We start from the raw sequence: 11,277 nt of genomic DNA, 5'->3' as shown, positions 1-11,277 counted from the left end.
TGAGGCCCCGCCCCCGCCGCGCCCCGTCCCGTCTCTCCGCGGCCTCGGCCCGCTCCCGCAGAACGCGCCCGGCGCTCACGGAGCCGTCGCCCATTGGCTGTTACGGCCGTCACTCAGCTCGAGATCCCGCCCTCATCCCGCCCCAGGGTGGCACCGCCACCGCCCATTGGTTGGCACGGCTGTCACTCAGGCGACGGTCCCGCCCCCTTCCCCTCAGGCCGCTCGGAGCCGCTTCACAGAGGGGGCTTTACTGCGCTGCCCCGGCGCCCTCAGAGTCCGGCACGGCCCCGGCGCTGCTTCGACCCCGCAGTCCGGCCCCCGCCTATTCGTTCTTCAGCCCCTCGGCGATGAGGTTGAGCTCGTAGCACCAGGTCTCGTAGCGATAGGCCACGCGGATCTGGGCCACGTTCGTCTTCCGGATGTCGTTGCCTTCGGGCCCGTCTTCCCGGTAGTTTTCACCCAGAAACTTCACTTTCTCCTGCCAGAGGCAAAGACAGCGGTACCGACCTCAGAACCCCCGCTGGCAGCGCCCGAGGGAAGCGCTAAGCCCATGGGCGGAACTGGTCGCCGTTGTCAGGCCGTGAGCAGGACCACCGCAGAAGGAAACAGAAATCGTGGGACAGGACACACTGCAGGACACACACCTCGTGGGACAGGACACCATCTTCATGGGACAGGACGCACCTCATGGGACAGGACACACTGCAGGACACACACCGTGTGGGACAGGACACCCATGTTGCGGCACAGGACACACCTCATGGGACAGGACATACTGCAGGACACCACTTCATGGAACAGGACACACCTCATGGGATATGAGACACTGCAGAACACCCAGCTTGTGGGACAGGCCACACTGCAGGACACCCCTCGTGGGACAGGACACCCACCTCGTGGGACAGGCCGCACTGCAGGACGCTGTTCCTGGCGATCTCACACATGTCACAGGTGCTGAGCTTGAACACCTGGGCGGCGATGGCATACTCCTCCATGAGGGGCTCCTGCAGCACAGGGTTAGGGGTCAGCAGCCTCTGCCAGCACAGCCCATGCTCTGCAGCAGCTGTCCCAGACCTCACAGAACCACTGAATCATTGGAGTTGGAAAAGTTCTCCAAGATCAAGTCCAACCTTCAGTCAACACTCCCATGCCCACTAAACCATATCACAAAGTGCCACGTGTTCTCATATTTTGAAAACTTCCAGGCACCACTGCCCTGGGCAGCCTGTTCTGATGCTTGACCCCTGCTTCAGTGAAGAATTTTTTCCTAATATCCCACCTGAACCTCTGCTGGTGGAGGGCGAGATGGCTCAGCATATGCTGCACCCTCTGCAAGTGCCACTGGCTTCCAAAAAAACCTGGGGCCCACACAGTCCCAGCCCCACAGTCCCAGCCCCACAGTCCCAGCCTCAGTGCTCAGCTCACACTGTACCTTGGTGTAGTGAAACTGCATGGGGTCATCTGTAGAAAGGGACACCATCAGCCCTTTCTGGTGGAAGTCAAGCAAGGGATTCTTGGCGTACTCCAGGAAGAGGCTGTTGTTGCTGAGTGGGGACATGGCAATGGGAATTTGGGCGAGGAAGTACAGGTACTGCAGCACCGGGCTCTGCAAAGATGAGCAGAGGTACCACATTAGGGATAAAGTTGCTGCACCTTCCGCCTCTCCAAGGTCACTCCTCAGATCAGGCCAGCCCTCAGCCAGGGAATTGTGTGCAGGGAAAGAGATGGGCAAGCCAGCAATCAGTCCTTCAGGCCAAGGAACACAAGAGGCCAAGGAGCTGTCTGATACCAGAACTCAGCTGGCTCCAGTGATAACAAAGATATTCTATGATGGGTCTGTGAGGCTAAACCCCCCAAAATCTAATACATTTCTCAGCCGCACCCCCAAACATGCCTGGAGAAACCCAGAGAACCATTTGACATCTGCCTGAAGCCAGGATGTGTCAGCCTGAAGCAGAGGCACAGGTAACTGCCAGCTACATGGAGGCAGCTGTGAGCACTTCTGCTCTGCCGTGCTTGGGCTGCTCCTGGCACCCTGCTCCTCATACCTTCTTGAGGTTGAGCCCGTGGGAGATGTTATCTGCTGTCATGAAGGCTGCCAGCAAGTGTGTGATGGCCCCGGCCTCGCCGCAGTGCGGGCGGAACAGGAACGTGTTCATCCCACGCTGCCTGGGCACAGGGAAGGAGCACTCAGAGCAGGCAAACGGCAGGGTTGGGTGGCTGGACCCGACTTCAGGCCCAGCTCTGCCCCTACCATGAGTCCCCAAGAATCCAGCTTGACCTAGGAGCATGTTGCTCGTTCTCATTTCTCCTCTGTGCATGCAATAGATGTGTCTCTGCAATCCCTAAGCTTTCCCCCCAGTCCATCACATTTCCTACTGAGGGGTATTTGGATTGCTCTGGGACATGATGCTCCAAATACAGAGCGAGGAGAGCCCCACTTCTTCCACACCAACAGTCAAAGAACCGAGGCAGCCCCTTGGCAGATCCCAGGCCTCACCTGCGCAGGTTGTTCAGCACCAGGATGTTGGCATACATGTAGTAGATGTAGTAGGTATAGGATGGGTTCTTCTGAGAAGTCCACTCCTCTGGCTTTGGGCTTTTAGTGCTGAACATGTGTCCACTGTGCTTGGATTCATCATCCACGCTGTCAAAGCCCGTGATCTGCTTGGCAAGGGAACAAAAAAGTGCATCTCACACTCTGCACCTCATCATGCCCAGGTGGGTTCACTCGGCCCCACCACAGCTCACAAGAGCCCAGCTGTACCCCTGTGCTCCCCGAGGGCAGGGTTGGGCAAGGCTGCAGACCTCACTCCTCACAACCCCCCAGGCACTGTCCAGGACTGGGAATAAAGCTCACACCTCTCCAGGAGGTGAGTGGGCAGCAATTCTCAGCACCACAGCAGCCAGCCCAGGGAGTCTGACCCCTCCCTGCACTTCTGGCCTTCCCAGAATGAGGCAGAAGGACCACGAGCCAACTGATGCCATTTTCCATGTCAGGGCCAATACCCCATTTCTTGTGCACAAACAGGAATGCGAGTTCTCCCCACACCTGACAACATCAGCAGGTGACACTCACGTGGCGTAGAAAGACACTCAGCTCTTTGTGGGCTTGGGGATTGACAGTTGCCTCAAACACAGGAACAAATATGTTTTCCAGCATTTTCCCAAAGTGGGGGAGGAAATTCTTAGACCTGAACACATCACTGTGGACAGAAACAGGGATTAGTTGGTAACCAGAGGGACAACATGGCCCACTGTCCCCAAACCCTTTCAGGGATGAGGGATCTGTAAGGCACAGTGCTCCCTCAGCCCCACAGCACGTACTAAATCCTGGGGACTTGGATCATCCACTTCATGTTGGGGGAATAGACCCGGTGGGTGTTGAACCACTTGGCCAAGTTGGCCCACTCCTCAGGCGACCGCCCGTAGATCGAGAGCCGGGGCTCCGTGTGCTGGTACTTGGCATCCTCCAGGTCAGAGCCAACCTCCTGCAAACCAGAGCACACCATGGCAAGGGAAGCCACAGCAGCACCACAGCTTCACCCTGTTCTCCTCCCCTCTGTCCATACCTTGATGATGGTAGCAAAATACTCGCCGTTGATGGCGTTCTCTGTCTTCAGATAGAGGTCCCGCAGCTCGCTGGCCCCCACGGGGTTGTACTTGTCATTGAACTTGTCAAAGCGCTGGAATGTCTGCCGGCCCTGGAGCAGGGAGATCAGGCTCAAATACTGCCTTCACAGTTTGGCAGGGAGCAGAGACTGAGCCAAACCACCCAAAATGGGAAAGCCAGGAGCTGCCGTACCCTGACACAAATGTTAATGCACACAACATGTGTGGGTGCACAGGGAAAAGCCATGGGGGGCGAGAGTGGCCCAAGAGTGATCTTACAGTAAATGTCTGACCACTTACAGCATGAACATCCAGGGAATCCACTGTCAGGTCGTAGGGGTGCAGGTTGAGCTGCTGGAAAAGCTGTTTCAGGGTGAGCTGTTTGCCCTTGGCATTGTAGACCACGCGGTTGGCATCCACATGGTAGGATTTCTTGATGAAACGCAGAAGGTGCTTCTGGTTCATGCAGGCTGCAGCATGGATGTGTGTGTCCACCTGGGACAACAGAGGGACAGCTTCAAGTTGGGATGCTGGGGTACCATCCCAGGGAGGTAAACAGACCCCTCAGGTGAGCATGTTGTGTGGGGAGCAGGGGTCAGCTCAGCAGGTGAACACAACCAGAGGGCACAACTTTGCCAAGAGCATCACAGGGAGCACATTCCCATTCACAGGAGCAATGCTGCTGCTACAGACAGGGACTCCAACATCCAGTTCCCGGGGAGGGACAGGCACTGTGACAGCTCCTCTCCAGGGTCCCTGGGGCTCTAAGCCTTGCCCTTTACCTTTCTGCAGTTGTAGAAGTCCCGGTGGGGGTTGTTCTTCAGCTCCTTCATCTCCTCCATCTCATTGAGCATTTCGTGCACTTGGAACTTGGATGAGAGGAACTTGAGGCGCCGGTGAGCGTAGGTCTTCCTGGTGAGAGCAAAGGGCAGAACAATCACTGGGCTCCTTACCCCTTGGCACAGGGACACAGATTCTGCCTGGGGTGGAGGAGCTTATGCTGCCCAGCCCTGCTTCCCTAAGGTGCCTCCCCTGGCTCTATTACAGAGCTCTGGCCAGTTGGGAGCTTACCTGCAGGTCCTGTCTCCAATCCCTGAGTGCTGCTTTGCTTAAGACACAAGTCAAGAGGGCTGACAAGGGCCAAGGACACTTGGGCAGCCAGGTGTGTCATCAGCAGGTTCCTCCCTCTTCCCAGGACAGGGAGGGGGCTGCCCTGACCTCCCTCTGCCCACTGAGGCAGGACCTGGTGGGTTGTGCACTTACACAGGCCCCTGTGCAATCAGGACCAAGAGGAAGTTCATGTCATCCATGAAGTGCTCGAGGCTGGGGTAGGGCAGGTCCTTTGGCTCATTTCTCTCAGCCGCTGCCTTGTCTGCATAGACATAAACTATCCCATCCTTCATCTGGACATGGTATCCCAGGTCCTCGGGGAGATTCCCAGTGTCGAAGGGATCCTGTCCATCCTTCACTGGCGGGGTGAACACTGCACCAAAAGGAGAATTCTATAAGGCTGCCGGCCCAAACCTCCCAGGCCTGCCTTGCTCCCCCACCGCACGCAGCAGGAGGGGCACCCCACCACTGTGACACCTAGGAGGAGGCCTGGGCAAGTGCCTTCCACAGCCCTTTCCTGAGCCCTGCCCCGTACTGAAGCCAGAAGAAGCCCCTGGGGTGCCTGGAGGTACCTGGGCCGATGTCACTGGGTTTCCAGGGCTCGCCCTCGATGGCACGCAGGTACTGCGAGGGCGTCTTGGGGAACCTCTGCACCGACTGCTGCATGTGCTTCTCCCGGATGCACAGCGCCCGGTACAGACCTCGGCACACCACTTCAAAATCTTCCACTGTCACCTGCGAGAGAGTTGTTGCTGAAGGCAGCCACACAGCTGGAACACGGGTGTCCAAGAGACACCCTGGTGCACCCAGGTGGAGGGAGATTTTGGTCACAGCAAGGTAAATGTCAAAAAATGGTTTGGGCTGGAATGGATCCTAAATACCATCTTGTTCCAGCCTTTGCCATGGGTAGGGACACTTTCCATTATCCCAGGCTGCTCCCAGCCCTGTCCATCCTGGCCTGGGACACTTCCAGGGATGGAGCAGCCACAGCTTCTCTGGGCACCCTGTGTCAGGGCCTCCCCACCCTCACAGGGAACAATTCCTTCCCAATATCCCATCTAACCCTGCCCTCTGGCAGTGGGAAGCCATTCCCCTTGACCTGTTACTACATGCTCTTGTAAAAAGTCCCTCTCCAACTTTCTTGTCATATCATATCAATCATATCATCATATCATATCATATCATATCTATCTCATCATATCGTATCTATCTCATCATATCATAAATCATACCATATCAATGTCCCGCTGCTCTGCCTGAGCAGGGCAAGGAAGGGATGATAGGCAGAGACCCAGGCATGGCAAAGGAAAGTTCCTGGTGCCAGAACCAGTGAATTCTAATGTCACCCCCTCTTAACATTCCTCACTGCAATCAGTAATTGGCCCTGAAATGGAAGCCAGGCCTGGGCAAAACATTAAAGCTATTTTTGGAGCCCAGGCTGAAACTGAAGTAGGAACAACAACATACACTGACACAGTGTGTCAAGGATTTTTGATTTACTGCACAAACAAGTGTTTTGGGCAGTCGGAAGAGGCTGGAGTGGAGCGCTCCCAGCTAGGACAGTCATGGCAGGGGGAACATGCTGAGTGCCTGAGCAGGGAGGGATTTCCAGATCCCCTCTGCTATGCAGCTCCAGGCTAAGCAACCCTCCAGCAGGTTCTTAGAAGCAGCACAAATGTAATAGGAGGCTGAGGAGGAGAGTGAGGCAGGATTAGCATAGGATGTGATAACAGTCCTGGTCAAATGGCTCTGGGTGACCCTGCCTGTGCCAGAGGCTTGGTGACCTCCCTCAGCCATTCTGGGATGCTTGGATGTGCACAGACCTCAGACAGACAGAGCTGTGAGCAAGCAGAGAGGATGTGACGGAGTGAGCACAGCCCGCCCTGCCAGGCCCGCCCTGGAGAATCCCATGGGAAACATGCAGCACCCCACGGCTGCTGCTAAGGAATTCAGCTCTGGATCCTCCAGGGATGCAGCAGGGCACCCCCAGATGCTTGTGAGGCACAGACTGAGCTGGGAGACACCCTCCCCATTGCAGCTGGTACAGACTCCTGTGTCAGTGGGCACTGCTGAGGGACAGGCAGGGACCAGAGGGGGCAACCAGCATGGGAAGGGAGCAGCCATGGAAGTACCTACCCCAGAGGCATAATCCCCAGTGATCTGCACCCGCTGGAAGTCGGGCACAGTCTGGTACTGGGGGCAGGTGGAGTTGGCCTCATCAGTGGCAGCCTGGCTGGGCACAGACCTGGGAGCCACAGACACTGCCAGCGCAATCGTCTTCTGGTGGATCAGCTTCTTCCTGCTACGGAGGAAAGGCTCAGGCAAACAGCCCCATTCCATGGTCACACACAGGTGCAGGGCCAGGGACTTCCCACAGCCATGTTCTACCTGTGCACAACACGAATCAACTCACTGGTGATTTCTGAGCACAACATGAATCAGCCGACCAGTGATTTCTGAGCACCTTAAACGGATGCTGCCAGAAGCACAGCCCACAGCACACAAAATAGCCACAGGCTTTGGAAGTTGCATCTTTCCAGAGTCCCCAAGTCTCCCTCCCCAACAGCTCTGTGGCCATTGCTGTGCTGACACCGAGGGAACAGGCCAAGGGTTTCTTTCTGTCCAACAGTGGGAACAATTGGAGAGGAAATCCTGGAGTACCTGACAGATGCCCTGGGATTATCAAGGATTTATTCCATAGGTGTGGTGAGCTGGGCCCAAGGGCCTTGATTTACATCCCCCCTGTTTGCTCTGGCCAGGGGCTGCAGGCTGTGCTCCTCTCCTTGCCCAGGCTCCCGGGAACTCACCGCTTTTCCACCATGGCACTGGTCTCCTGGAGCATCATGTGCAGTGTCATTTCCTGGCGGGAGATGGGGCAGATATCTTCCACATCAAAATGAGAGATTTCTCCCCTGACCTCCTCATCCTTCACCTCGGAGGCAAAGACCTTCTCGGCGAAGGAGCGCATGGACTCGTCCATCTCTGCAAGGAGCAGGAGTTCAGTGTCCCACAGGGAGGTGATTCCCAGCCACTGGAACAGGCAGGTGCCCCTTGCAGGCAGCTCCGTGCTCAGCTGCCATTTCCTCATGGCCCCCACACCCCAGAGAAGACTCTGAGCCACCTCCCAAATTTCCAGCAAGGCCAGGCCACACCTGGTGGGCTGGAGACATCCCTTGATATCCCCAGTACAGCAGGAATAGTAAATACAGCCCAAGAGTGCTGCCCAAAGGCCCAGAGAGCAGCAGGTCCTTGGGAAGGGCAGTTATGGGAGCATGCACTGGGGGGAAGAGGGGAAAATTGGCAGAGCCCTTACAGCTCCAGGGAGCCTGAAATCCACTTGCTGCAGCAGTCAGGGGGAAGACAGAGGTGTGGATGGAGGGGGCAGAGCTGGCAGCCTGAGCACTCAGCTCCCACCAACCCAGTGCAGGGAGCTGGGCATTCCCCAGCCCACCACGTGCATCGTGCTGCAAAGGTGCCGAAGTCTCCATTGACACAGGCTGGAGCTTTATGGAGGAGGACAAGGAAGGTTAAAAACCCTTCCACTGCCAACAAAACACCATAAAACAAGAACCCAAGGGTTCTGCTGGCAGCGTCTCCCAGAAGCAGATATTTGCATGGCAGCACAGGGGCACTGGCAGCAGGTTTTGGTAGCTCAACACGAAGCAGGGCGAGGATCAGTGCCCAAGGTTGGACCTCACCATCGAGTGTCACACAGGACATGGTCACAGGTGAGGACCAAAGCAGAACGGACAGAGGGTTCTCACAGCACTCAGGGTGCCAGGAGGGTATTTAACAAATTGCATATTTTGGTGCTGTATCAAAGGACCAAATGGTGGGAGCATTCTGTGTAACACCGAGGGGCAGAGCTGGCACTGCCAGGAAATAGCATTTCTCCAGCTGCTGAAGGATCACCATGATCACGTAACCGCTGCTTGGTTCCAGTGATCATGTCCAGGCAGTAACACAGCAGAGCATAGAGAAACCCAGCAATACTCACCTTTATGTTCTGCTGTTTGAGACAAAACAGAGACAAAATAAAAGCTGTTGTGATCAGCCCCTCAAAGTTGGAGCCTTTTTGCCTTATCATCTCATCAGTCATTAAAAAGGGATTAGCGAAGTACAAGTTTAGCCAAAGCCTTCCATGCCTTCCACTTATAAAAGAATCATAGAATCCCAGAATGGTTTGGGTTGGAAGGGACCTTAAAGCTCTTCTGATGGGCAGGGACACCTTCCATTATCCCAGGCTGCTCCAAGCCCCATCCAACCTGGCCTTGAACACTTCCAGGGATGGGGCAGCCACAGCTTCTCTGGGCACCCTGTGCCAGGGCCTTCCCACCCTCACAGAGAGGAATTTCTTCCCAATATCCCACCCTCCTTTGGCTTAAAATCATTCCCCCTTGTCTGTCATTCCCTGCCCTTGTGCAAAGTCCCTCCAGCCTTCTTGTAGCCCCTTTAGGTACTGAAAGAAAAATAAGAAAGGCAGAGAAGAAGTTGTCACTTTGAGGAATGCCAAGATGGAAGTTCTGTGTTGCCTGTCCCACAACGGAGCCTTGGTGGTGCCTCAGCGTGGAACCAAACCCCCCTGCAGTTACATCCCACCCAAGGCTCTGGCACAGCTTCTGCCCGACACAGTCTCTGCTTTCCCTGCAGAGCCCAAGGGGGAGCATTTTCTAGAACCCAGATCACCTCACTCCACACCACCAGAGACTGACGGGTACCAGTCCTGTGCTGCAACTGAGCTGGCCTGGAAGGTCTCTCCCTGCACCTGCAGGGATGCAGCAGGAACACAGGAAGGGCAGCAGAGCCTTCTCCTGCTGACCAAGCAAGCAGATATTTCAGTGACTCTGAGCACCAGGCTTGGCTATTTTTTGCCCTTGACTCTCTCCTTTGTGGCCCTCAGGATGGATGGTCATTTCAGAGATGCCGAGTTCCATCCCCCTGTGGTCACATCTCCCCTTATTCCCTAACAGGATCACACAGCTGAGACTCTGCACTCCCACAGCTCCTCACTGCTGGTCAGACAGGGTGGCAGCACCATCTGAGGGTGCAGCCCCTGCCTTTTCCATCTGAGCCAGCAGTTCAGGCTGGAGCTCTGGCATCACAGCTCACCAGCTGCTGACTTCCCAAAGCCCAGCCTGCGGAACACACACTCCACAATTCTGACTCCATGTATTCATTTGCCAGCTAATCATCCCAGAAATGCTTAGTTTGACCTTTCATCTCTCTAGTGGACGAACATTACACTCAGGAAGGTTCACAACCTCCCACTGACGGTGCAGGGCCAGGCTTTAACACCAACTTCATGTGCTAGGGCAGTGTCTCTTACACCATAGCCCTGCAATTCCAAACATGCTCCTATCAGGGCTGTTTGGTGCTGTTATCACTCAGGGCTCTGCAGTCACCTGTCACATGTCCCTCTGCACTGTCCTGCAGAGCCTGGCTGGCCCTGCTCCTGCTGCCCAGCTCATACTCCCATCCCCTCGGGGTTGCAGCTCCCTACATCTTCTGAGCTTCACCAAGTTGACCAGAGATTCCTGAAGTCCCTCTGACCCTTTCCACAGGGATTTAATGGTGTCATTACAGGACACATTACACTGCAGGAGAGACAATATTTTCCTTCAGTACAAGCATAGAAAGATTTAAACAATAACACAATTTCTTTGCTGCACTCTCCAAAAACATCTCCAAGCAGGAAGAAAAATGCCTGAAGGCCCCAGTGAGGTCCCCTGGACACCACACATCCAAATCTCCGAGGCTGTGGGAGGAACCTGCCCTGTGGCTCCTTGGCTCACACTTGGCTTTCAGACCTACCTGGAATTCTCACCCGGGACATCGTAGCAGCGTTTGCAGAGCCTCAATAACACCCCAGTGTCCCCGAGCACGAGGGGCCAAGTGACTGCCTGGCAGCCCAACACTAATTTTACTGCTTTCCCTTCCCTGTAATCAGACTCTCCCACTCTAAAAGGAGACTGGAGATCAACTGTGGGACTATTTAAAGTGCAGCCACAACCACTTGCACTGAAGCAGGTGAAAGCAGAACTCAAATTTAATTAACCTTTTTCTTTAAGTCAGGCTTGCATTTTACACTTTATGGAGTGTCTCCTGGTGTCTGGCCAGATTTCTGCTTTCCTGGGCAGCTGCACCTTTCTGGTGTGGTCTGTGGAAGTCAGTCTTTTAAGAGAGACTAAACCTGATGCCTTCTGTGCTGAACCAAAGGTTTAACGAAAATCCCCAATCAGAGCAGGGGCTGTGGATAGGTACAAACCATATGCTCTCACCTGAGCTGTTCAGGGATTTTTCCTGAGGGAGGGGTCTGTTTGAAAGCCTGGATTTTACCAACAGGGCTCACTTCTTCCCAGATGAATCCAACAAATTAAAGGAAGGTGTAGGGAGTCACGGTTTGTTCCTGAGCTTTTCAGGAACTGCCTTTATCAAGTTTTGTGTCATAATGTTGCTATGATAATCAGCTCTGTATGTGGTGAGCCATAACCAAGGTGTATCTGACAGAGACCAGATCTCAGTCCAGCCCAGGGTGGGTCAGGGAGCTCCTGCCTT

General features: G+C 55.1%; 1 protein-coding gene across 3 annotated transcripts; it reads right to left on the bottom strand.

Moving 5' to 3' along the window:
* Window positions 1–232: 232 nt before the first annotated feature.
* Window positions 233–10,607, bottom strand: AMPD1 (adenosine monophosphate deaminase 1). Of its 3 annotated transcripts, none has more exons than XM_048327941.1 (16): window positions 10,534–10,607; window positions 8,720–8,731; window positions 7,530–7,704; window positions 6,859–7,024; window positions 5,295–5,457; window positions 4,876–5,095; window positions 4,395–4,524; window positions 3,913–4,107; window positions 3,573–3,704; window positions 3,328–3,491; window positions 3,080–3,206; window positions 2,501–2,664; window positions 2,049–2,169; window positions 1,433–1,606; window positions 894–1,004; window positions 233–478 (listed from the first exon to the last, which is right to left on the bottom strand). In XM_048327941.1, exons 1-16 carry the CDS (start codon window positions 10,553–10,555, stop codon window positions 323–325), a joined length of 2,232 nt encoding a protein of 743 aa, XP_048183898.1. In that variant the 5' UTR covers window positions 10,556–10,607; the 3' UTR covers window positions 233–322. The 3 variants fall into 3 exon arrangements, with proteins under 3 accessions (XP_048183898.1, XP_048183899.1, XP_048183900.1); XM_048327942.1 differs by having other exon boundaries at window positions 6,859–7,021; XM_048327943.1 differs by lacking the exon at window positions 8,720–8,731 and having other exon boundaries at window positions 10,534–10,601.
* Between the last annotated feature and the right edge of the window lie 670 nt (window positions 10,608–11,277).

The sequence above is a fragment of the Corvus hawaiiensis genome, chromosome 24 (assembly GCF_020740725.1).
Source record: "Corvus hawaiiensis isolate bCorHaw1 chromosome 24, bCorHaw1.pri.cur, whole genome shotgun sequence".
Lineage (NCBI taxonomy): Eukaryota > Metazoa > Chordata > Aves > Passeriformes > Corvidae > Corvus > Corvus hawaiiensis.
The sequence above is the reverse complement of the archived record's forward strand: the minus strand, read 5'-3'. Positions and strand labels throughout refer to the sequence as shown.

What these genes read in the sequence shown, in the direction of transcription:
- AMPD1 (XM_048327941.1), bottom strand. Translation starts at nt 10,555, where the DNA reads ATGTCCCGGGTGAGAATTCCAG. An exon ending in CTGGGGATTATGCCTCTGGG is followed by an intron (nt 5,458 to 6,858) that starts GTAGGTACTTCC and finishes ACTCTCTCGCAG; the next exon opens with GTGACAGTGGAAGATTTTGA. An exon ending in TGCAGTTTCACTACACCAAG is followed by an intron (nt 1,005 to 1,432) that starts GTACAGTGTGAG and finishes CCTGTGCTGCAG; the next exon opens with GAGCCCCTCATGGAGGAGTA.